Genomic DNA, 27,433 nt, shown 5'->3' on the forward strand with positions numbered 1-27,433 from the left:
AGGCTGTGTTCCAGGCATCTCTCCAGCTTTGTCCTACCTTCTCAGCCAACTGCACAGTGGAGTCTTTTTGGTTCGTGCATTTTCTCCTTGTGATGGTTTGGGTGTTACTTGCCCTCTCACACTTAAGAAAGTCACCCAGACCAGACTCAGCCGATCTGGAAACTGACTGAAGCTTTATACTTACAGCTTAGCTCAGTACACAAGCAGGTATTTGCAGTATATACAGCTATAGGCAGAAATATACAAGTTAAAAACTAATACATAAACAGAGCAGCCCTCCCAGAAAACAGAGTCCCCAGGAGAGGCTCCCAACCACCCTTCCACCTTCTTCCCACCTCTCTATCTTACCACAGACTTTGCCTTACATTCAAGGTGAGTTTGGAGGATTGGCCAGGGGATGTTAGGAAGCAGATGGATTAGTCAGACAGCAAGTTAGATAAGAGAATTGCTCTCAGGCTGCATTTCTCTCTCTAACCTATGTTTGTGTTCTTGCTCTTTTCCATCTCAGCAAGCCTATGAGTAGACATCACCATTGTTTCCTTTCCACAGCCTATAATCAAATTCTTCTTACCAAAATATCCCAGCTAGGCTCAAACTAGCACACTCCTGAAGGTGGGAGTCACATCTCACAGCCCCTCTCAGTGCTGCTGAGCCTATATTACTTTCTGCTGAGAGAGATCTTGTTTATGTTACCTTTGAATCCTCACTCTTTTGAATGAAGCATTGATGGCAGCTTCTTGCCCTACCTCACCAGAAATCTTGAAAAGGATGTCACATATCTAGTTCTCTTCAGGTGTCAGTGTGTCACTCCAGGTGTCAGTGTGTCACTCCAGACCAGCTTTGGGGCTCTGACAACTGTAAAATGCAAAGGTGTAGATGGTTTTTACAAAAGCTTCTTGCTAAACAGATTTATTTATAGTCACAGGCTAGAACCAGAACCAATCAGTGCTGCTCTCACAACTCTTATTTAACCCAAGGACATGCATGAAAGCCACATTAATAAAACTGTCATTAGTTAAGTGGTTGGTGACCACTTTATTTTAATAAGTATTTATTTGTTATAGTAATTTTAATTATTTTAATTATGTTTAATTATTGTAATAATTATTTTCTTCCTCTCAAAGAGATAATAGTTCTGTAGAGATTAATAGATATGAAATGGTAGCAGGCCTGAAGGTGCTTATCTCTGCACAGTCCTTCAGCTCCAAGGACCCTGTGCCATGAGGTCAGTTTCCCAGCATAGCAGAATGCCACTGAGCAGCATGGAGATGACAAGTAGCCAGATTTACACCTTGTGAAGGGGTTGTGGTAGACACTGATGGCAAACCCTGCATCCTAAGCTGAGGCTGGACTTCTCAGAAACAGACTGCCTTTGCTTCTGCTGAGGAAAGGATCTGCAGAGTCAAGGTAAAAGGGAAGACTCCAAAATTTCTCCCTTCAGGACTTGAGAAAACACACTCTCTGTGGGGTCCTTTTTTGTGTCCCCACACCCTTCTCCTCCAAGAAGCCAAGTGTTAGACACGATCCCTTCCAGCTGACTTGTCACAGTGACTGTTTTTAAGTTCCACCTCCAGGTATTTAACAGACTGATAACACACAGGCAAGCTGTCCACCTTCAGTGTATTGTATCTTCTCTGAAACCTAAGTGTTCTGTGTCCATACATACCCATTCTGTACGTGACACCTTTTTGCACTGGAGTTTGCCAGGGGCTGTAGTTTTAGGTACTCAAATGCTGCTCTGTTACATGCTGCTTCTCCTATGGCTATGCTGTGCAGGAACACCTTGTTTTCAATTCTCCACCACCTTTAACATGAGCTGTCGCACAGCAAGCATCTGGCATTCTCTGAAGCACACAGCCTTGCTGCTCCAACGGGGGGAAATCTGTTAGCCTGTAGAAAAATTCCTTTAGGAAGATGATGTGTGAGTGCCATGGGTTGAGGACAGGACCAAGAGACACACCACTCCAGTGTTCTGAAAACTGCCAGAACTTGGAAGCATCATAAACTGACAAAGAGCTGCTCACCTGTGAAGTCTGTACCTGTAGATCCCCATGTCTGTGCATTGTGTATCCTCCCTCAGCTGCATACTTATTACAGCTATGAGCTGAAGAAAAAATACCAGCCACACAACCACCCTAAATCCCACCCTGCCCCCTTGCTGCAACTCCTTCCCCAGTACTCAGCAATCCAAGATCTCAGGTATCTCTCTGTAATGGTTTGGGTGTTACCCAGCCCCCACTCTTAAGAGAATCACCCAGACTCAGCTGGCTGGAAATTCAGGAATGAAGCTCTATTTACAGCTTAGCACAATATACAAGCAGCTATACACAACTATATACAGTTATATACAAATTAAAAGAAACACAGAAACACAAAACCCCTCCCAGAAACAATTAGAGTCCCCCAGGAGGGCTCCCGACCCAAACTCCCCTTCCCCCTCCCTCTTTCCCTCCCTTCAGAAATAACCATCTCAAGCCATGTATATCTCATGTGATAAATCTGGAGGTGTGAGGCGAGGTGTCAAAAAGAGACAACAAGGAGGTTAGAGGGAAAAAAGGGGTTAGGTGCATTAGAGAGTTAAAGGCAGAATCAGCCACAGAGAGCAGACCACCAGAAAGAAGGCACAGCCCGAAGTGAGAGCTGAGCAGTGCATATGAAGTGCCCATCCTAGCTGGATGTTGTGACAAGTTCTGTCTCTCAGCAGAAGAATGGGGAAATAGGGCACTGTTGTTTTCTGCTCACAGCTAAGGATTTAATTTCTCTCAGTAAAAAAACAGCCTCAAACCAGCACACTCTCTTAGATCATAACTGCATCTCTTACTGTTATGCTTTTCTGAGGCCAAGAAAGTCAGAAGTGCTCCTATCAGACAGGTAGCCACAGGCTTCTAGACAGACACTGGAAAACCGTACAAAGGAATCTCCAATAGAATCTGGCCAATGAAAGAAGCCCTTGCTTCCAACCACACCCCAAACACCTCACCTCACCTCCTGTCGTCTCTGTGCACTTTAACACATTTGGCAGTTGCAAGGCACAGGGCTTTAAACCCAAGACAGCTTTCCTCTCACCAGCTGTGTGCATCCCAGCCCTTCGCCACCGTGCGCACGCACAGCACAGGGCACAACAATGCTTCCAACCAGGAACTCCTGCCGCACAAGGAACTCCTGCAGGCTCCACTTCTTACCTACCTTCTGAGCTCCAGGACTGTTGTCAGCCCACTTGGGATGGTCACTGGATTAAAAATAAACAGACTGTTCATTGTTGTGTTAACTGCAGAATTTCTTTCCATCACTTAATCAGAAATTGACTCAAGAGGATGCAGTCATCCTACTCATCCCCTGTGCCCTCAGCTGCCCAGCTTCTCTCCCCAGAACTGCTGGCTGACTGCAAGTTCAAGCCTCAGGAAAGAGGGTAGAGGGGATTCCTCTCCTCCTCTCATGCCACCAGCAACTGAGGGGAGGAGGCCTTCCTGGGACATGCTGCCATCCAGAAAACCTGGTGGCTACGTGACTTCGCCCCTAGGCTCTTAGAACAGAAACAGCCTGGGACAGGGTCAAAAGCTGTCCTCCGAGTTCAACACTTTGCTGTGCTCCTCCTCCCTGCTCTGGTATGCTACGGCAGGACCCACAGACTGGAACTTGCTGTGTCAGGCCTGAGGGGAGGAAAACCAAATTTGGAAGTGGAGGTTGCTGCCGCGCTCTGTACCCTACTTGTTACAACCTGACGACTTTTGCATTAGCTGCCTAAGAAATGTTAATTTAGCCCCCAGGCCAGTGTCCTGCCAGCCTTTTACTGCATCTCTGCACAGCTCTGACTTCACACCTGGAGAGCAGGATGAGGAAAGAAGAGCAGACACACTGCAGTGCTTTCTTGTCATCATAAATATCTTTATTGTGAAAAATACCATAAAATAATTCCCACAGTTCTAGAAAAAACAGTACTTGGGTTTGTTTTTTTAGATTCATGATTTTATATAAAGACATTTTAATCATTTGAAACATCTGATAAATCTCTGACCAGCCTATCCTTCATAAAACATAAAGCTGCTACTTTGAGATCTGCTGAGAAGGGGGGGGGAAGAAAAAAGAAGAAATTCCTCCCATTTATTCCTTTCATTATTTCATGGAGAAAAGTGTGGGTTACAGAGCAAACAAACAATACCTTACAATAAGGCACTTTTAAATACAACTAACCCCCCCATGCTGTACTGGCTAGAATCATAGAATCAACCAGGTTGGAAGAGACCTCCAAGATCATCCAGGCCAACCTAGCACCCAGCCCTATCCAGTCAACTAGACCATGGCACTAAGTGCCTCAGCCAGGCTTTTCTCGAACACCTCCAGGGACGGTGCCTCCACCACCTCCCTGGGCAGCCCATTCCAATGCCAATCACTCTCTCTGCCAACAACTTCCTCCTAACATCCAGCCTAGACCTACCCCGGCACAACTTGAGACTGTGTCCCCTTGTTCTATTGCTGGTTGCCTGGGAGAAGAGGCCACCCCCCACCTGGCTACAACCTCCCTTCAGGTAGTTGTAGACAGCAGTGAGGTCACCCCTGAGCCTCCTCTTCTCCAGGCTAAACACCCCCAGCTCCCTCAGCCTCTCCTCACAGGGCTGTGTTCCAGGCCTCTCACCAGCTTTGTTGCCCTTCTCTGGACACATTCCAGCACCTCAACATCTCTCTTGAATTGAGGAGCCCAGAACTGGACACAGCACTCAAGGTGTGGCCTGACCAGTGCTGAGTACAGGGGCAGAATAACCTCCCTTGTCCTACTGGCCACACTGTTCCTGATGCAGGCCAGGATGCCATTGGCTCTCTTGGCCACATGGGCACACTGCTGGCTCATCTTCAGCTACTCTCTACCAGTACCCCCAGATCCCTTTCTTCTGGCTGCTCTCCAGCCACTCCGACCCCAGCCTGTAGCACTGCTTGGGGTTGTTGTGGCCAAAGTGCAGAACCCTGCACTTGGCCTTGTTAAATCTCATCCCACTGGCCACTGCCCACCCATCCAGCCTGTGGCTAGTGTCCAGCAAGGTTCCTATGTCACAGCCCTAAAGAAATACTTCTTATTCCAAACACAGGTCTGAAAAATGAAACCACAAGAAGCTTCTTTTGTTAAAAAAAAAAAAAGAGTTTAAGCTGACACATTTTCTGTGTATGCCACAACTCTGAACTCTCACAACTCATTCTGAATCTGGTTTAATACTGATTTGTTAATACATCAGCATTAAACATGTAACAGGTAAAATACAGTGTGTGAGTGTGTGTGTCACCCCCTTCATCTGAAAACAAGCTGGAACCTGTTCTTGGTTAGAACTGAAAGAGAATTCAACAGTTTGCATCTACAGACAGACCAATGACTGCAACGATGCTTCATGCACATCTCAGGGCTTACAAACTACCGAGACACTTACTTCAGTGTTCAGTTACTGAACATTATTGCACTACAGACACCCACTAAAAAATAAAGAGGCAAGTGCAGCTCCCTTGTGCATTGCCTGCACTGCTAACACTCCATATATTAGCAGGGCTTCGTCTCTATGGCCACACCAGGAAGGCCAGCACTGTATGAGGCAATCCTCAGAAGGTTACTGCTTGCTTTATAACACAACTTTGTCTTCCTGCATTTGCAGAAGTCCCTTAGAGCTACATGCCAGCATCTGTGCTGCTGCATAGTATCAGAAGGCCTTGCTCTCCACTGTCATTTCTTGGTTTCAAGACACTGCCTTCCACTTAGGATATCTATGAACAGCAGTCACACGTTAACCATCTTCTTTCTGCTGACTACATCCAAGCCTTGTTTGTTTTTTTCAGGGTGTAACTTTTCGTTTCCCATTCATTCTCAAAATAACACTGTCCCTTGTGTTTCTAACTGCTTCCACTGCACAGCACAGCACAACTCTCCATGGCCTTAGAGGAACAAAGTCACACTGTTCTGACACATCAGTGCCTTCTGCCAGTGATTTACTTATAGAATCAACCAGGTTGGAAGAGACCTCCAAGATCAGCCAGTCCAACCTAGCACCCAGCCCTGTCCAATCAAACAGACCATGGCACTAAGTGCCTCAGCCAGGCTTTTCTTGTACACCTCCAGGGACGGTGCCTCCACCACCTCCCTGGGCAGCCCATTCCAATGCCAATCACTCTCTCTGGGAAGAACTTCCTCCTAATATCCAGCCTAGGCCTCCCCCATGTGAGTCCCACATTATGAGTGACCATTTCACTCCTTCCCCAAATGAAAACAAGGAAAAAAAAGGAAACCATTTCCTCAGCTTTAGCTTTTTAAACAACAGGAGAAAAAACTAGCTGAAAATGTGCAGTCCTTTCAGAGATGGATCACCTTCAGCCCTTCCCTGGCACAGAGCTGGCTGTGGGTGTTTACAACGGCTTCTTGAAGCCAAACAAGGCTCCCATACATGCAGCACATGACACACTGCTTGCACTGGTTATTTGATAGTCACAGAAACATAGAATGCTTTAGGTTGGAAGAGACCTCCAAAGGTCATCTAGTCCAACCTCCCTGCACTAAGCAGGGACATCCTCCATTACAACAGCCCCTTCTGCAGTGAACAAGGTGACACAGAAGTGCCTGTACAGAGCAGCATCTCTCACACACACACGTGCAACCAAGAATCTACACAGCAGGGGCCACCCAGCCTGAGCTGGGTCTAACTTGCCCCGAAGGGACAGAGGGCTGACAGCCACAGAGGCACCTGTAACAATACCACACATCTTTTGCTTACTGTGAGTGAGAAGCACACACACAGGGCTGGCTGTGTCAGCCGACACCAGGGGCTGACAGGGTATCTGCTGTGCAGCGGGTTCCTATGTCTGAGTCCTACAGGCCCTATATGAGCCATGACAACCAGCCTAGAATGGTGTGAACAGCATTCTGAGCATCTTCTAAACAGAAAGCTTTCAGACAGGTGAGAAACCAAAGTCCAACTCTTAGAAACTCATTCAGAAAATATCCAACACTGGACTTCTAACAGTTCATGGTACTAAACCACCTCAGCAGCCTGTTGAAGCTACCACTTAACACTCTTCAGCTCAAAGAAATTTCTGCTGAACAAACACTGACCTTAACTGCTGTTGGAAAACACTTTATGAAGCCACATGGCTTCACACTAATGTTTGTAAAGTACCTGAGGCAGGAGACAAGAGGAAGCCTTCACCAGCAACTCCAATCACAGTAACAAAGCCACCACTTCCCAGACTGAAGCCCTGATTGCTCATTTCATTTGTTTTGGAGAGGTTGCTGCTACTTTCAAATGCTTTGAGTTGAAGTGAGAGAAGATTCCTATCAGCTGATTGTTTTCCAGTTAAAATCCCATCAAGAAAACATCAGTGAACTGAAATTCTAAGAGAATAGCTGCTGCTGAAACTCATCAGTAATACCTTCGGCGGCAGAAGATTATTCCATAGCAGCTGCAGGCCTGGCAACACCTGGCACTGCATTCACACGCTCTCATCAGTACACCAAACCAATCTGAGCTACATGCAGAGAGAAGAAAATAAACCAGAGCGGTGGCTAGCGGAAAGTCAGTCCCCTGTTTGCACACAGGCCATTGTTGCTGCAGCACTGTGGCTGTTACAAGCCATAAAATTACTTCAACCAATTTCACGTAGCATTAACTCATTGCTGCAACACCCAGCACAAGCAAAGGAACTGCATTGCAGGGTAAGGCTAGAGTTAATTCCCAGTTTGCAGTACACTCACTTCACAACCTCTACTGGGTCCGAGTGTTTGGGCAGAGACATAACAAATTGCTGCACAGTAGGGGAAATGTCACATCAAATTTGTTGCTCAAATCTCCAGCAGATACTTTGTTGCTCAATCTACTCAAAAATGACAGCTCATCATCCCTGCCCACAATCAGAAAGCATTTCAAGACGAGATCCACTTCTTTACTTTCTTAATTGAGAATTGCTGCCAAGGAAACCATCCTGATCCGCTGCAGGTTAATGAACGAAGGGAGCAGACGTTTTCAAGTACAGCCAGACAGAAGCCATCTCCTGTCAGTGCCATCCTTCAGACTCACTCAGCAAGCAGCCTCCCCACCCGCCCCCACCTGTGACACTGCCAACACCAATGCGGCAGGCGGCCAGCAGCGCTTCCTTGTGAGAACACAGAGAGGGCTCATTTCACCGACCGCAACGACTAACACCTTGCTAGTGCAGAGACTACTGGAACCACCCCAGCCCTGTTCATTAGGCCTCGATTCAGAAAAAATATTTACATGCATTTTTACCTTTAAGTATATACTTGAGTCCTAAATTTATGTGTAAGTGTTGTCCTAAGTAGCCTCTTACTGCTTTTTCCCATCCACAGAAATAAACACACCCTGCAGATATCCACGACAAATACACAGGCAGTAACAAACTCCTCAGCCAGCATGAGCTTGTCAAGTTTACCACAAAGCAAACCGCCTGAATACTAGGAGAGAGAAGGAGCTTTCTTCCACTGCAGTAAGACTCAGGGTTAAGGACAACATTAGAAATTAAGATTTTGGGTCTTGAACTGAGAGACTTTTTATTTTTCAACGAATTAAGTAAAAAACAGCAGCAGCCACCAGAAACAGTCTTGGCTCTAACTGAAGTGAAACTTGAATGTAAATGGTCCTCCTCCAGAACCAAAGGGGTTGAATCCTTGCCATGTGTTCCAGTTCCTGTGGAAAGGGTTGCCCCCACCCTGCTGACTCTCCGCATCCAGTGGGTCCTCTCCTGCATCAAACTTCCGTCTCATTTCTGGAGGAAACAAAATCAATGGGGAACCATGGCACAACAGTCAGAGCAGTAACACCAGCATCTTTGATGACCAACAACCAATTCAGAACCCTCCTAGGTCAGAGAGCGACAAACATCACCTGTATTGGCAGCATCCTGTGGCCATTTGAGTCTATGTGCTGTTAAGAACATGCAGACCTCTAGGAGCTAGAAAGGTCCAGGACATGTACCTGAAAGTCTTATCTTTGCATTTCTCCCCATAAAACCTGCAACCCTATAAATTTAGCTGCAAAGTTAGTTTCTTCCCTTTTCCCTCCCTTTCTCCTCCCAGGAAGGATGAACAGGTTATCTCTGTGGCAGGAGTGAAGCCTGGTTGACCTTGACAATGACACCATTTAGGCCTGGAACTGCCTAATTTGGTCCAGGAGTTGCCTAGCTGAATTTTGTGCTGTATAACAAATGAAGTGGTATGTAGGGTAGGAAGAGGGTGGCCATTTGAAAGCCTGGGGTTTTTGGCCTGGTATAGAGAGAGGTTCATGTGAAGCTTTGGCTTAATGAGCTTCTGTGTTGAAATGCAAAGCAATCCATAGTTGGGGCTTATGTGCTTTGCACTTTAGCATTGTAGTATATGAACTGCCTTCCCCACTTAAACTTCCCAGTTCTACAATCCTGTGTGTGAGCACTTTTCTTTTGCCTCTTCTGGAAGAGGTAAAAGAGCAATCTGTCCCACTTGAAACTGACACATCTGTAGAACCTAAATGACTTAAGAGCTTTTCAAAGCTGTCCAGAGACAGCCAGAGAAGAGACTAACTTTCTGAAAGCACTAAACAAAAAACTTCAAACGGGACCTATCAAGGTTACCTAGTCCAACCCTCCCTGCAGTAAGCAAGGATGCCCCCAACAAGACCTTTACCTCATTTTGTCCCTGATGAGTTTACTGAATCTATTCTCTCATAGATGCATGCATTCAGGATGGTCTGGGGACAGACCATGCTGTAGCTGGCCAATTGTTTACAGTTAATAAATTCCATTTATTGATCATTCATCAACAGCACAGAAGTCAGCAGGCAGAGACACAAACATTTTCACCACACACCATTCAAGCAGAGAGCTGTCTGGGAGAAGCAGTTTGAAGGCAGAAAGCACATCTCTGTGGTTTTGCCCAGTGAGAACAAAACTGAAAGCCTTCCCCAAGACCCACAGACAAGTTACAGGCTATACCACTACTGGACAGTTACATGCAAATGTCAATGACAAAGAAGCCTACAACTGCCACAGGGCTTTTAATTGCATATCACCTTCCCAGGACACCCATTTTATCAAGGCAGAAGAAAGAAGCAAAGGAGTTAGGGAGAAAAATCACAAGACTGGCTGGGGAATGAATTGGGAAGATAGCCTCAAAGCACACTGCAATAGAACTTAGGCAGGAGGAGACACCCAGATCCTTAAAGCACCTCTAGAGTTCATCAATCCTTCAAGACTATATCCAAAAAAGACCTCTGTAATAATCAACTTTTGTTTTGACTTGAACACAAAGATCACTGAAAGACAATAAACAACTCCAGGTATGAAACAGACTTCATTCAACAGATCAGACCCAAGTATCGACGAATTGCTTTAAGATGAGAAAAGGACAGAGGGAACAAGGGAAGCTGCAATGCTTAACACTTGCTGCATTTTACATTACTGCAGAAAATAATTTAAATACATAAATAAAGGTAACTGCACAGACACAGTCCTTACCTGGGTCAGTGAGGACTTCTTTAGCAGCTGCTATATCAATGAATTTTTTCTCTGCCTTTTTCTTTTCTTCCTCACTCTGGAAATTATCAGGGTGCCACTGGGATGCCAGCTTTCTGTAAGCTTTTATGATTTCTTGCTTTCGGGCATTTCTGGATAGACAAAACCATAGATAAAATTGTTTGGATTGTTTCTGTGTCACATGAGTGAAGTCACAGGTTTATCTGAAACACTGAGACAGTAATTAGAGGCATCAGGAAAATTATGAGGTGTCAGTTAGCCTTTTGCAGGTGGCACTGAAGATTCTTTACACAGAAGAGAAAGCAGGTTGCAGCTTCCAACCACCTATTTACAGTCCTTGGAAAAATGTTACTGCCAGCAACCATGCAGAACACAGCTCACTGTCTGCAGCATTTACAACCAGGTGAGTAACAAAAAAGCATGAAGAGTGGAGACCAAATTACTTCACAACTGGAAGGATGACTGGTGCTAGTTCAGAACTGGACATCTGGTGCTCAAGAGAAAGAGAAGTTGCAAGTTTCTCAAGGTACTAATGGCAGCATTATTTTAGATACCTGTCAGTTACTTTCTGAACTCTTCCAATCTATGACCCTATCTACCACGGTCTTAGTTTTTTTTGTGGTTTCAGTATGTGGCCGTTTGAGCTGATCCTCTAGCTCAGACATAGGGGAGAGATGAACACTCCAGGGATAGGCCACATAATGGCAACAATAGATAAATTAATATAATTTCATTGGAGCATCAAGAACTTAATGTCTAGAAGCACAGCTTGTTCCCCCCCTTCTCCCGCTGGCTTCTGCTGCTGCAGCTTCACCTGTCGTCCCGGCTGCTGTTTTGGCTGCTGCTGCTTCTGCTGCTTCGCCGCTGCTTGACCCCTCCCCCATCTCCCTTAAGGTTATTGTATTGCTTTTTTTTCTTCCTTCCTTCTCTAGTTATTATCTCTCTTTACATTGTTATACTGTAAGAAAATACAATTTCACCTTTCCCTGACTTTCAAAAAAAAGGGGGGGGTCTGTGTTGTGAATTTCTTCCCCGGGGAGGGATTAGCCCAAACCCGGGACACAGTAGTACCCTTCCAGTCTTCATTGCTTCCCCAGCTGGCTCACCTGACTCTTGATCACCTAGACTAGGAACTTCTTGACAAGGGATTTATTTCCTTTTCATTCTTTTTAAAAGGAACTGCAAGCAAATGCTACTTAAAAGCTGAACACCACTAAACTACTACAAGCAGAAAAAGGACAGCAGCAAGGTAGAGGAACGTAAAACTAACACACAGAACAAATTCAAGTAATTTGCCTTATATATACCAGTTTAAAAAACAACTTTGTCATCTCAGAATCTAACATCTCACCTTTTTACTCCCAAGATTTTATAGTAATCTCTCTTCTGTGATTGCTTCAGCATCCTCTGGGCACGTTCTAGCCCCTCCCGAACCTGCTGGTCATTTTCACTGTTGGCTTGAGCAGTCTCGTAGTCCTTAATAGCTTTGAGAAAAAAAATTGAATTAAACAAAAATTACACAACACTTCACAAACTTCAATCTAAAGAACTCCTCACCAAAACAGAAGCTATTCTATTCCTATATATAAGCAGCAAAGCTTAACTCAGCTTGTGGTTTTGGCTTCTTGTTCCAATTAGAAAACCTTGGTGCAGAGAAGATTAATTTTCACACCTAAATGAGGTAATTTTCTTTCTTTAGGTTCATCACACTTTTTCTAAAGGAAGAAGGGAGGCTACTAGGTGTAGGTCACACCGCTCTCTGGATGTCGAATGGATGAATGTAATGAGCATCTAGGGTTGAGATGAAACAGAAGCAGCAAGTTGCTGTGACTATTACTTGAAAAGGGCACTGCAGAACATTAGTCTCACATTCTGTTCAAAGATGCATTACAGTCTTTAAGTTAATATGCCTTCTTCTCTCACAGCCTGCCCTCTCAAACAAGAGGAGAGAAAGCCCCTTCCTCTTCCATGACAATGAGGACATATTTCCCCCTACCAGTAAGTCCATACTCTTAGTGAAAGACAAATACTTTCTTCTTATGGCTCTGCATAATATGCAGTTACATATTAAGGTGTTTTTCCAAAGGCTTGCTCTCACTTTTATTTCTAGAGTTGCATTTCTCAGCAATGACTGTAAGAGTGATGCTAGAAAGTACTCACACATTTAAAAAGTTCAAAATCCACACTATAAGTAAACAACACTATTTTAAGTGGCAACTGAATGCTTAAGTCATCAAGTTTAAATATTCTTTGATATCAAGATTTATCTAGGGAAGCAACTGTTGATGTCTGTAACAAGACTGCTGCTCTTTCACTGTTACAATTCTCCAAGTCTCATTTGCAGATCCAAGTCTCCCAGGTTTCTCAAATTAGACAAAGTACTTGTATTAGATTATTTCCAAGCAGATGCTACTTCTCAGCAGGTGTTACATTTGTTTTTCACTGTTTCTGAGCAAGACAGCAGGAAGTGCTAATGAATTTGTATTATTCAGGCACCTGATACCACTGCAGTTTGGGTTTGAATTTGTGTTATTCAGGCACCTGATACCACTGCAGTTTGGGTTTGAATTTGTGTTATTCAGGCACCTGATACCACTGCAGTTTGGGTTTGAATTTGTGTTATTCAGGCACCTGATACCACTGCAGTTTGGGTTTGAATTTGTGTTATTCAGGCACCTGATACCACTGCAGTTTGGGTTTGAATTTGTGTTATTCAGGCACCTGATACCACTGCAGTTTGGGTTTGAATTTGTGTTATTCAGGCACCTGATACCACTGCAGTTTGGGTTTGAATTTGTGTTATTCAGGCACCTGATACCACTGCAGTTTGGGTTTGAATTTGTATTATTCAGGCACCTGATACCACTGCAATTTGGTTTTAGTTATTGAAAAAAGAAAAAAAAATCTAAAAAGTATTTTCCAGTGCCCCAACAATTTCACAGGCAATTACAAACGAAACACAATTTCTCTTCACTTTCACATCACTGGGTGCTGTCATTTCCTTCTTGAGCAATGCATTTAGGCTTCTGCTGGTGTTTTTAATGATTTGTCTAGTCATTTACAATAAAGCCACCCCCAAAAACCTCCAACAACAAAAGGGAGTGTACACTAATGCACGTGCCAAGTACATGCAGTTGAAACTGATAAAGAAAAAGAATGCCAAGATTTCTTTCTGCTGCTTTACCACTCCAGTAACTTTAACCATCAGCGCACTTAATCTGCTTCAGGTAATACTGAGAGATCCCACCACAGTGTCCTGCCAATGCAGATCAGACTGCCCAGCTTCACTGAGCATCTGATCATCAGCATGCACCACTGCTGGAAACCAGGCTGCTCAGAGGCAGAGTATCTGCAGTGACAGGGCTTTTTAAAACCTGACTTCCTCATTTCAAGGCTGCAAGTACTAAGCACATGAAAAGCTGTTTGTTAGTGCTGCACACCTGACAGCAAGTACATTTTGCCACTGTCAGCTGAAGTGACTTCAGTTTTCATGGCATTCTCCAGTGCAGGAATTCTTCTCTTTCAGAGAGTTAATTGCTCTCCCCACTTGAAGCGTGGGACTCGGATGCAGGTGGAAGCAGGATGACAGCTCCCTAACCACAAGTCTGCTATAATAACCAGGAGACTTAATACTAATGCACAGTACGTTGAGTGAGGTATTTAATCAGTTCTTCTCAGCCACTACTTCTGAAAGCTCTAGTGCCTCACAAACCAACACCAAGAATCACTGCTGATTCTTATTGGCCTACTTCAGAGAGAATCTTTTCTTCCTTTCATCCTGTCCTATGACATGAAAGGGACAACTACTTTCCAGTATCACTTTCAATTTAAATACTTCAGTCAAATCTAACTCTCCTTTTTAGTAACACAAGAGTCCTCACAATCTTTCAAGTAGGAATCACACTGTAGTTCTAAACATCTTATCTAACTTTTGTATCTTGCCTGCATCTTTAAAACAGTTACCAGGCCACAATTCCATATGCAGAATTAATCTGCTATCAAGCAAGAGTAACTGCGGACAACTCACATCCATGCCAACTCTGTTAAGAGGAATAACTGAACCAATGATGCCCTTACTGGGATGAGGACTGTTTCCTCTGCAAGAGTGGGGGATGTTTTGCATTTGACAAAACTTCTACTGTATCCTTTAGGCAGACTCCTATACTTATGATGTAAGCCAGAAAGGGAGTCACTGCACATCTGCCTCTTACACAAGCCCTGGATCCCCTGTGATTATAAAAGTAATTAAAACCATTTGATGGGAATCAGAACTCAGCTATACATACTGAAGTGCATCTTGAACATTTAACAATAACTGCCTTCAAAGTTCTGAATGACAAGTACTTTGCAATTTCCTGTCTTTAAACAGAAAAACAGGTAGTATTTCCAGCTTGGAATTTTCTCGAGGGAAGGATGAGAAATTAGTTTGCCCCTTTTACTGTGAGACTACATTTTTAATTGCTGTACTGTTCTCTGCAGAGAGAAATCAGTCATCATTTTATAGCAGTAAAAACTGAAGGGCAAGTGAAGACACCTTCAGGCAGACTCATATTAATGGACTGTAATACTGTTTATGGAGACTCAGCTGGAAGGCAAAGTGCAACCACAACTATCTCACTACGGTCAAGGGCAGGAAGAAGACAGGGGATATGCCAAGCAACATGGATCTGGAGAAGCATGGCTCCACTCTACCATAGTTGATCACTCAAAATCAGGCTAAACCAAGCTCAGAAGCTTCCAGCTCAGGGAAAAAGCTCTCAACCCAGATTCCAGATGATCCTCTGTGTTTCTTTATGCCCCATAATAAGGAGGCATTTGCTGCAACACAAGACCAAAGCATCTTTGTGCATTTGTGTGGGACCTTGTCACAAAACTTCTTCTCCTCTAATTTGCAGGAGTTGTCAAATTCTCTCACCCTAGAGGAATAATTGAGGATTTAATAGAGGCTAATGGTGGAAAGATCCAAACTGAGATGCACCAGTTTCATGGAAATAAACAGATCAGTTCTGTCCAATAGTGAGAAGCAAAAAGGTCATTTAGGAGGACCCAAAGCAGGGTCTGTCTCCATCTCCTCCTCTAAGCTCAAGATTCATGCATCTTGAGGGGAAAAGAAAAAATCCCAAATTTTCTTTGGGTTCTCCTTTGGCTGGTATTTCCTCCTCTTAAAGCAAAACTTTCATAGAAGCTGTAATTATGTAGATGTGTATCATGTACTTTTAATTAATTTTTAGACCAAATGGTTTCCTTTTTGTTCATTTATAAATCTCCTTTTCCTAAACACTGACTGGGCTTACTTCTGCTGTACTGAAGTGCAGAAGAAGAGGGGGAAATGCCCAAAGGGGGCTTCATCACTGAAACCTTTCTTTTAGGCCAACACTGCAGTTTTAATTGACCAAAAGATGGAAAAACACTATCCTAGGAAAAACACAATGACAATTTTTAAGTTTTCCTCTCACACTTTCTTTTTAAAGCATTTCCTTTGTACAAAGGTCATCAGTTCTATAAAATGCTTTTGTCTTCCACCCTTTTTCTTACAAGGGGGGGAGAGCCTCAGAGGTACTAGGTCACTTCAGAGGTACAAAGCCTACAGAGCTGATGAAAAGGACTACCTGAAACCACAACGGTCCTCTTTATACTATGTTTGAGGTAAGGAAGCCTAAAAAGACCCAAGAAAACCAAAAATAGATATCTCATTTTTGAACTGAACTTCAAGAGGTGGGCAATATCATCTCTCAAAAGTTCAAAAGACAAAAAAACACTGAGCATGTTATTAACAAGAACTGCTGCTTCACAAACGTTTCATTTCTTTTGTTGTTGTTCAGCTGTAAAGCAGAAGATCCAATAGCAGAATACTGAAAACTAAAATCCTTCCACGAGTACAAAAATTAATGGAACTAGTCTTCTGCAGATGTAAAGCCTGAAAGTCCTTCTCCTCATCACAATTGACTGAAACAGCCCAATGCTTCAAAAGCTGCTGTGTGGCTGAGTACTGGGGTGGAAGAGACAGACTGTCCCCGTTTGTTTCTTAAGCCTGGTTTCTTGTCAAAAGGGCAATCACTGAATTTAACTTTGAAGATTTTTGTTTCATAGCACATTAGCACTTAGTACTCTCTTAAATAGGCTAGGTAACAACGTAATGGGGTACTCAAACACCCATTCCTCAGTCCCTGCTTTCCGAGGCTGTTGATGGGACCATGTACCAGCATGCTTTATGCAAGCCTCATATGAAAAATGGAGCCTCAGAAGTAAAATCAGTTTACTCCTCTCAACAGCATCACAGAGATCCAGGGAGGTGAAGCAATGGCTGTTATGCCCTGTTCTCAACCGATGCTAGGGGATAAGAGAGTAGAACATGCTGTCATCTGAAGATATTAAAAAGGAGCTCCTAAAATAGATTTACATCACCTTATAATTACCTTTATCTCAATGCAATTGTCTGACACTGATGATTATATAAAATGTGTGAAGTCTCATAAAACATCCTGAACACAGCCCAATGTTGTAAAGATTATTCCAGTGCAGATAAAACAAGTACATTCCACTTCTACTAATCAAGGCATAATTACCAGTAGGTATTTTTGTAAATCTAAAACTATTAGTGCTGATTAGGGATAACAACATAGTGTAGAATCAAAGTGCATGATAAAAAACGTCTGAAATATTGACTGCATTTTAAACACCTCCCAACAAAGCTATGTGCAAGCTGCATACAACTGTACCTTCTTCATACAGGTCTTCCAACAAATAAGCTTCTGCTCTGTCTTTTAGGGCATTCACATTGGTTGGTTCCAGTTGCAGGACTTCTGTACAAACTCTTATGGCTTCTACAGGCTGCTGATTCTGGACCACAGAAAATTAAACACAGTTCAGTAATTGTGGGCTTTGGGGTTGGGTTGCTTGTTTTAAAGAAATTTGCAGAGAAAGATAGAGAAGCAAAATACCTTTGATAAGCAGTGGCAGATTCTTTCTTTGGCACGAGTAGCATAAACTGGGACTTCTGGCTCAGTTTTCATTACAGACTCATATTTGCTGATAGCATCTTCATACCTGTTTAAGTTGTAAAGATAAGCATAATACCATGAAGCAAAAGTGAGCATTTCAGGATGTTGTGACTTATTTACAAACTTCAAAATTCACAGATTTTCACATTCACACAATGCACATTAATTGTCTTAAAGGCAACAGTGTGAAGAACTCTTTCCTTTTTTGTGCTATGAGACGTAAGAGAAGGCACTGTGCCTGTCAGGCATTTGCAGTAAATGTTAACAACTACCACCTCTCACTGTGCACAGGTAGCAGTCTCTACATATGTCTCCTGTCCAACATGCCATTCTGCCCTGGGAATAAAACATCTCCCTCTCTAATACCTGAGATGGACTAAGTCTGGAGCCCTGGTGGGAGCACTGTGCTATCTGCATTTCTTGGTACAAAGAGAAGTTCTTTATGCCAGCTTGAATTGGGCAGTTTCCCTCTTCTCTACAAGTGATATGATAATGATGTATTTTTGCTGTGAGGGTTTCAAAGATGCTGAAGTTTCGTGGTTTGAGTAAGGAACTGATTAAAAGATTTACCTAAAAATGCAAGAATACAGAGGCATTATTCATCATTTAACAGGGTGCATAGCTGAAGCTCAGATCCACATTTGCTATCAAGGCACTGCAGTTATTAGGTGGGTTTAATGACATGGTTCTTAAAGATGTGTTCAATCAGGGCCATGTCCAGATTACCCAGGACTGTGATCAGATTGATTCTGAGTATCCCCAAAGTGGGGAAACTCTACAACCTCTCTGGACAATCTGCACCAGTAGAAGCAAGGGGATGGTAGTAAGCATTTTCAAAGATAATTTCCCATTTCAGTTTATACCCATTGCCCCATGTCCTGCCACAGGGCACCACTCAAACAAGACTGGCATCCTCTTTGAATCCTCCCTTTGGGTATTTATATACAGCAAAGAAATCACCCTGCAGCAGAGAAGGTTCAGGGGGAACAATCCCAAGTATCTCAGCCTTTACTCTCAGGATAAAGATGTTTCAATTCCTCCATCTTAGTGGCATTTTGCTGGACTCAGTCTTGGAAGCTTAATTTCCCTTGTACTGGAGAATCCAGCACTCAAAGTGTCGCCTCAGTGCTGAATAGTAATGTATGAAAGCTGACAAAGATTATCCCTGTCTTAGTCTTAACTACCTGCTCCACAAAGAAGTTAAATATGCAAGACATGAGAAGGAATCAGAATTGGATTGCCACGATGCGAGTCAATATTTATTTTAATTGTAATTTGAGAGCTGTGCTCAGTTATCCACTTCAACTGACAGATGCAAAAAGCATCACTTAATCAACTCCTCAATCAATAAACTGGGACCTCAGTAGTGATTTTTTTTCTCTTTTTAAATGCAGCATTGAACACTTACCTGCCTTCTCTGATGAATTCCTCTGCTGACTCAATCTGCTTATTGAGTTTCTTTACTTGCTTATAGAGGGAGAAGCATTGCTTATGGTCCTGATCCAGTTTGAGGCACTCCCGGACTTCACTTTTCATAGGGAGATACAGAGGGGCAAAAAACACCACCACAAAAGAAAACAAAGACATCACCACAAAGGAAATTTTACTTAAGACAAAATCCAGCTGTTCAGAGCAACAGCTGAATTCATTACACAATCTCTCCCTTTCATCTGAAAATGAACTTGAGGCAACAAATTGTCTCCCAGCACATGCAGGGGTATTTGTCTGGTTTTGGGTTTAATTATTTTATATTGACAACTATGCAAAGATTGAGAAGTGTTACATTAATAACTGATTAAAAAGCAGAGGGAAAATATACCCTGGGGGGGAACATATTCAGCAGTTATCAGATACAAAAGATTGTAATTTTTCTATGTATTTAACTGAACTATATTACAAAACACCTATCCAGAAGTGCATTTTACGCTGCCAGAAACAGACAAAGCTCGGCTATGACTGAAACCTCCTCTTGGGAACTCAGCCAAGCCTCAGCCTGACTTTTCACTGTGAAACCTGTCAATCAGACTCTGATTAAGGCAGATACCTCTTAAAAAACTAGTCAAAACTCTTAAAAAAACCTCAAACTCCAGAATGCAATCATATGAAGGAATAAAATATTTGTATCACAGAAACAACATAGCACATCCAAGGTGTTATTTTAATAACAGGATCACAAAAACCTTATTTTGTTCCTAAGCACAGACAAAAAACATTTATTATCTGAAAATCACTGGGCCTGTAAACAGTAAGTGGAAAAAAAAAACAAAGGAAGGGACAAAACGACCCAGCAAATCCTAAAGCTATAAACTCTTGTTTTATATGTCTAATGATCAAATAAAAAATTAGTCATTAACAAAGGAAGTCCATGGATGAACTTCAGAGAAAAAAATAACCACAAAACTCTACTCTTGAAGTCACTACAGTAAGTGATGGCCAGCTATCAAAAGTCATCACAGAACTGACTCAATCAACTCCAGAGATGAAGTATACTCTGGAAAGGTGATCCCTAATGTGAGGCAATTAGTTGGGGTTTGCTTTTGTCCAACTGTAAAATGGGCATTTGAAATTATAATCACAAGCAGTTTCCATCTACCAGCCAAGAAAGAAACTCAGGCTTTTTCACTTCCCTTCTTACTGAAGAAACTGTGGCAGCAACCATATGTGGGAAGCAGCATGGACATGAAGGTAGTGCATCAAAGATGATGAGCTGAACAAAACCCACTTATGTGCAAAAAGGGTTATACCATCTACCCAACTAAGCACAGAGTATAAAGGCAACAGTCTGGGTTGGGCAAGGGCAGTTATGTGCAGGACTGACTAGAGACATGTGAATACACTCCATTAAAAAAAAAAACCCTCAAAACACACACCAAAGAACAGCCACACAAAAATCTCCAGCAACAAAACAAAACCCCACCAAACCCACAAACAGCAAAACAACACACCAGAAAAAGAGTCCAACCAAAAACCAACCAAACAGAAGCCCCAAACAACCCCACCCCACATATTCAAAATACTGGACATTGTTTACAACAATGAGAGATTGACAGCTTTGGACCCCCAGCTCCTGTACTTTATTTTTAACCTTGCAAGCTTTTGTTTCAAGCCTTGGGGAGGGAAATAAACAAAGAAATCAAGCCCTAAGTTTTAATGCATACATTTTTTGTGATTTAACTGAGATATAAAGTTTAAAAAGGATCCACCACAGCAAGTTCAGAGCAATACTTTCTTCTAGCATAGAAAAATACAACAAAAGACAGTAAATCCAAGCAGCTCTAATGGATCTACTCTAAGGCTCCTATTTAATAAGCAAAATGCTAGGAACTGCCTATGGCAGCACATGCCAAGAATAAAGATGGCGTCTTTACTGCAAGTTCCTAGCTTCTGAAACTGGAGCTTCCTTTACCAGATCCAGACCAGAGTTCCTATTCCATCCAAAAACCAGACAACACAGATATTTCATGGTTTATCATGACCTATGGAATCACATTTTCTGTCTCAATTATGATTACAGCAAACAGTGAAAAGTACCTGAGTGATAATTCATGGTCCCCCAGCTGATAATATATTTTGCTGATTTTATAGAAGGCTTCAGTGTTATCATTCTTTAACTTGGCAGCAGCTTTCAAGTCACTAATGGCTTTGCTTGGTTCCCCTTCCTTTATATAACACTCAGCTCGAAGTTCTCGTAGCTCTGCATCCCAAACACAAACCTTGAGAAATCAAAATTAAAGCTTGGTTTTGGTCCATAGCATTTCACTTTTCCTCCCCAACAAAAAAAAAGTAATAGACAAAAAACACCCAAACCAAACAAACATCGAATTTCACTTTGCCAACTGCAATAGCAAAAGGCTCAAGCTGCATGCAGAGCACATAAAATTAGCATCTCTGGCTCCTGGTGGATGTTGTGACGCACCTGTCCACCTGGAAGAAAACAAAGGCCTGAAAAATGTGCAAATGATCCAATGAGCTCATGCAGGGAGATGAATTAAATCTACTGGCACTACTTAAACTAGAACAGTCTGCTGAGCATCCAGGGAAGGATATCAGAACCATAAATTATGATATCTTCCCAAAAGAATAGGGGTAATGAATAACAAGCATCAAGCTGTGAGTTGTCCTCTAGAAAAGCCTATGGGTAAGATTGAGCTACACCGGATTTGACCTTAGTATCTACACACTGAAGATACATAGAAATAACAATGGCAAAAATTGCCTATCATAATTAATTTTAGCAAATTCATCCTCCTATATCATGTTTTTAAAACATCATTTTAGAGAACAAGGCTTCTCTGTTTTAACTCGTTCCCTTCCCGTAAACAAACTCCTACACTTTGGCAGCTTCACCAAAAGCTAGAATGTTGTAAATTCAAGTCACTTGTTAATTTGTGTGTGAAAAGTCAGAGTAGCCAAGACATATATATGTCTTTTAATATATATTCTATATTTTATTTAATTATATATTTAATATGTATTTCTATATTCACACACACCCACACAACTGAATTACTTATACTAACAGACTACCTATACTGATTAAGACTCAACAAATAGAGGTATTTAAGGAACAAGCCAAAAATCCAAATAGATGTACACATTTTTAACTAAGGGATTTTTCTCACCTTTTGTTATTTCATTTTCTCATAAGAATTGCCTGCATATAGGCAATGATAACACCTCTCTGCACCTCTTACAATTGACAAAGCTTCATTAGTTTGAGGACAACTTTTTTTCCTCTCAGCTTCCTCAAGATCACTGAACTATGGAAGAATGGGAAAGTATGAAAAAGAAAGTTATCCATAGCCCATATCTTTAATCCTAACTACAGGCTACTGTTTTGACTTTTTTTCAGCTAGTGCTCAACATTCTCCAGTTTCATCTTGGTTGTTCTGCTGAGCACCATGTTATACCAAGTGTTCTTACATCTATATTAAACAAACACACAAATATCAAGACAGGAGCTCTTATTTTCCTTTCACAGTACCATTTTACTTAACACTTACAGCCAAGATTTCATCAAGAAGAGAAATAGCAGCTTCATAATCCTCTTTCTGGTAGGCAGATAATGCTTGTGAATGCAGGCGTTGTAGCTCATCAGATTTTGTCAGCTGAGTCTGGGCTTCCTTCTCCTCATTATTGCTAGGATTGGATTTGAGCTGGAAATATTAACAAGGAGAGAGACTGAAATGCTTGTTTGAAGATCTCTTTGTCTCATTAGTAATTATATCATGGAGAACTGTCTAAAGCTGCAAATAAAAAATTGGTTCTAAAATTCCACTAGAAATATTCCCAACTCCAAACCAGAAAACCCTAGAAGTGTTTAGAAGTTGTCAGGAGACAGAGAAACCCAATTTCTTCCCCCACCATGCTTGATCATTTAGCATTAGACACACAATATACAACAGTCATCATTCCCTCCTCCACTACCTCCTGGAAGTCATGGACCTCTCAATTGTAGGCTAGTTAAGACACCTATTAAACACTGGATTCCTCAGCACCAGTAGAAAGTGTATCCACACAGCATAATCACATCTCACTTTAAGCACAACTCATGAAGTCACTTCACTACCAACAAGAAATCCTACTTCAATTCATAGAATCAACCAGGTTGGAAGAGACCTCCAAGATCATCCAGTCCAACCTATCACCCAGACCTACTGTTTCTTCTTTTCCTATGGAGCAGTAAGCTTGGGTGTGACAACTCAGAACAACTGCTCACACTGAGTGTGCTAAATTTCCAAGAAAGCAGCAAAGCATTAAACAAACATCCAGCTGAATTTAATACACTAGTATGGCAAACACTCCTCTACATGCTTCATTTATAGCTTCACAATACAAAGTCAGAAGCTATGCTTTGCTCAGTTCAGATGGACAAGCACACTGCTACTGGTAAACATATTCTCAGCACAGTATTCTTTACTGAGGTTTATTACATTTGCATTAGAGCATTAGTTGCAGCTTCAGTTGTAGCAACAAGAGCTAGCCATCTGTTAACAGCAGCTTCATTCACAACCAACCTCCTGCCAAATTTGTATCTAATTCCTTTACACGAAAGAAAGGCCAACATACAAAAATAGCTTTGTTACTGCAAGTAATTCTCTATCACGGTATACTACTATAGCTGCTATTTTATTGCCTACTCACAGTACAGGGGAGAAACACACCTCAAGATAAGCAAATCCCACCCTTCCCTTGGTTCTTACATATGCAAGACTAAATGAAAAAGAAAATGGCATCCCCACTCAATTTATCAAGTTAAGCTTTAAAAGCAATCACAGGTGTACCTGTCTTTCCTCCCATTACTCTGTGAGGAAGATGGCTTCTTTGAGGACTTTATCTCAAGGACCTGAGACGAAACTTTGCAACATTACCTTTCTGCCTATTAAACACGGAAAGATCTCCCTGCTTCAAGATCTTTGTTTTAAAGAAGCATAGGGATGTATTACAAAATATGTCTAGGCTAATTCAGTGTCTTACCATCTTGTTTTCCAGCTACATAACTCTACATTTTTCTTTGCAGTGGCCCACTGAAAACACCGGAGAAAAAAGTGGTCATTTAGTACAAGAATTCTAACGAAGAACTCTTACAACTTACAATCTTCAGAAAAAAAAAAATTAACTTCCCCCCCACCAAAAAAAAAAAAATCAAACAATAAAACCAACTCAAAATCCTCCATACTCAAAAGTGTACAGATTAAAGATAAACAGGCAATTCATCTGTAGCATTTGAGTATTTTGGTATGTATTATAAACAGCCATGATCAACTTGAAAACCTCTAAAATACTGTTGCTTAAAAATCAAGTATTGTTACAAACCAAAAGTGTTAGATCCCTTACAGTAGTCCAGTGCCACTAAATCAGGCACATATCCACACATTCTAAAGCTGCTTTATTTTCTTGCTTTTCAAACTGGCAAATGCCAAATGGTAATGGAAAGAAATTAATTAGGTCTATGAAACACACTCTAGGTGAAGTGAAAAAACATCTATGTTATCCAAGATCAAGATAGCCATGAACTCAGTAGCAGTGCACAAAGGAGTTCTGCACTGGAAAAGCAATTTATTAGAATAAGACATTTGTAATGATAGAATGGATGGAAAAACACACAAGGAAGTACTTAAATACCTTTTGTTCTTTACCCTGGAAGCTACAGCTGATGGCAGCACCACACAGGATTGCATTTGGAAGCAATTTAAGTGTTGCTTTTATCTGGTTAAGAGATCTTCAAACACGCAAATGAGGCTAACTTAACGGTGCTGTAAGATGGTCCCCTTCATCTACATCCAAGATAGTATTACACATACCAATCAATCACAGAACATACTCTCTAGCGTATTTTGTAACAGTCAAGGGTTTCTTCAGGGTAGAAAACTATTTGTAGATGTACACTGCTCAGACACTTGGCCTTGGCTGACATCTAGTGGAGCTGAAAGTGGAATCATCAGTTTCCAGCTTTTAATTTTTTACACCTCCAAGGAGACAGAATTTAAGACACCTCAAATTACAGTATTTATTCAAACAACTACAACTGTGAACATTACAATTAGCCTAAAAAAAGGGGGAAATATAAAAGAAATGTGACAACTTGGTCCTTTCTACACTCTTCAGTAGACTAGACAGAGTTTTCTTCTACAGAATTCAGCTACTCAACTTATTTTCATTTTCTATAGGACCCAAGCAGGGTTACAGACAATACTATAAGGCATATACTAAGGGTTGCCAGGGCTTGCATCAAGTTTGTCACCTTTTCAGAAGGCCTTCCATCAACCAAAGTAAATCCATAGTCCTATTTTCACTGAAAACACCCAAACAAATCCAACCCACACCCAAACCAAAACATCCACACACTTAAAGATAAAATAAATATGACAGGGCTTTCATGGAGTGAGGCCTTAGACACGAGTGTTGACATGCACATAGATTTGTCCTGTTGACCTCTCTTATTGCGAAATTTCTAACTAAAACGGAAAGAACTTAGAATTAAAAGCATATGAACACTCCAAGTTGGAGCAAAAGAATAAATACTACTCATATATTGTGTGCAATTACTTTCTCAAGCCACCCTAGGACTTATGCTTACTCCCCATTCCACCCTAGGCACTCTGAACACTAGAATTACATCCCTTTGCTGACACCAGTTGGAAGTTTTATCACCCTGTAGAGATCCTAGATTGCCAAACTGTTGGCTGAGTTGCAAAAGAAAAAGCTAAAAAGCATCTAAAGATTAATGAATTGTGAATCTGTACTGTTAGACCAAAAAAACCAACCTGTCCCACATAAGGAACTTCATGCATCTCCTGGCCAAAAGTAGAAGTATCTTGAAATGTAGTACGGCTTAACATGCCAAGGCATAAAAAGTCTGAACCATACCCTCTACCTAAACCTTGCAATTAATTTCAGCCATCAGGGAAGTACAGAGAATAAAAAGAAAAAAGATGAAGAAGGGAAAATAGCATAAGAAGGTCAGGTCTTCAAGAAGCTCTGCTCCTGAAAGGGCTGCTCCCATCCTTCCAAGGCAGGCATTCCCACTGCCTGCTCTCACACTATCAGTCTCACAGGACAGCCAGTGCAAATATGCTACAAGGGGTCAGAAACTGCTCTGTAGCAATCATGTTAAGAGGTTTAGGGTGCTCAAGAAACTTTGATTCACAGACTACAAAATTATGGAGAAATAATTCACATGTACAAAATATTTTTCACAAGTATAAAGGAGAGTTTCATTATTAAAAATAGTTTCAATAATTCCTTTAAGCTCTACACAAAACCTCTGCTGGGACAGTTTACCTTTCTCTCTCCTCTGTTTAGATGGGCTGAATTTGTCTTACTCTTTCTCTCCCTCAAATATAACTGCATCTCCTAAACTGCTGAGATGAATTTCAAGAAGCATGACTACAAGATGAGGGATGGAAAGAAAAAAAGCAAAAAAGCTTTTCAGAGTCACTGCTGGGATTGAATAGATTTCTGCAATACATTGTGAGAAAACAGGATTTTACAAGTAGCTTATTACATCATTCACCTGGCAGTTCTGGTAGGCACAGAAAGCAACACTGGTGACACAGGCTCTTACTGCAAGCATCATACAGGGAAATACAAACCAGCTCACTTCTACAAGTCTGCCTTTGAGTAGTCCAAATAAAATTCTTTTCTTTAGCTGCCACAGCCTGACTGCTTCTTCAACTCTGAAGTGGGGAACACTGCAAAATCTTATCTACTCCTTTAAAGTCAACACCTAACCCAAACCAACAAGTCATCTCATCTAGAATCAATCAATGGCATAAAATCTACTTCAAAAAAGACTGGTTTCACTAGAAGAAAGACCATCTCATGTACAAAACTATTTCTTCAGGAAAAAGCAATACTGACAGTAGAGCTACTCAGATTTAACACTCTGCAATTCATTTATGTAAGCTTGTAACACCCTTAGGACCACCTATTCTAGGTAATGTCCTGAAACACAGCACAGTAGTGACAGTGCATTATTTTTCTTCAAATTATGGCTTCCCTTTCAGGAAGGGGAATTGATAGGATGAAGGTTTGTTCCGGTTTTTAAATATATTCCATTTCTCCAGGATATTCAACTTCTGGAGACTAAAACATATGACCAAGTTGCTGCATGCCTACTGACTCACAGCAACTGCAGATTTAAAGCCTATTCACTGCTGTGCAGGATGACCCAAATTTAACTCAAATTTAGCTCCAGATCCAGACACCAAAGTTTATTGATGTGCTGCTATATGCTCACCCAGAAGGAGAGCATTCAAGTTAGCTGATAGGAAGCCAACAGACTGAGAAGCTACACCACCATTCAGATCCTAACCTACATTTACTCAGGTAAGAAGAATCATAGATTACATACTCTGTTCACATGCAAAATGCACAAGTTTACATAATCAAGACCACAATTAACTTCTAGCCTAAAACCTATTGAGATTCCATTAGCATTT

At 41.7% G+C, this 27,433-nt stretch overlaps 1 protein-coding gene across 1 annotated transcript in view; it reads right to left on the bottom strand.

Moving 5' to 3' along the window:
• Positions 1 to 8,507: 8,507 nt before the first annotated feature.
• Positions 8,508 to 27,433, bottom strand: part of DNAJC3 (DnaJ heat shock protein family (Hsp40) member C3) — a 31,585-nt gene continuing 12,659 nt past the window's right edge. The window contains exons 5-12 of the mRNA XM_064143892.1: positions 22,493 to 22,645; positions 21,021 to 21,202; positions 18,898 to 19,017; positions 17,430 to 17,535; positions 17,208 to 17,328; positions 11,840 to 11,972; positions 10,471 to 10,619; positions 8,508 to 8,748 (exon numbers count right to left, since the gene is read on the bottom strand). Of these exons, the coding sequence (XP_063999962.1) occupies positions 8,591 to 8,748; positions 10,471 to 10,619; positions 11,840 to 11,972; positions 17,208 to 17,328; positions 17,430 to 17,535; positions 18,898 to 19,017; positions 21,021 to 21,202; positions 22,493 to 22,645 (1,122 nt within the window). The 3' untranslated portion in view covers positions 8,508 to 8,590. The remainder of the gene's footprint in view (positions 8,749 to 10,470; positions 10,620 to 11,839; positions 11,973 to 17,207; positions 17,329 to 17,429; positions 17,536 to 18,897; positions 19,018 to 21,020; positions 21,203 to 22,492; positions 22,646 to 27,433) is intronic.

The sequence above is a fragment of the Pogoniulus pusillus genome, chromosome 5, assembly GCF_015220805.1.
Source record: "Pogoniulus pusillus isolate bPogPus1 chromosome 5, bPogPus1.pri, whole genome shotgun sequence".
Classification (NCBI taxonomy): Eukaryota; Metazoa; Chordata; class Aves; order Piciformes; family Lybiidae; genus Pogoniulus; species Pogoniulus pusillus.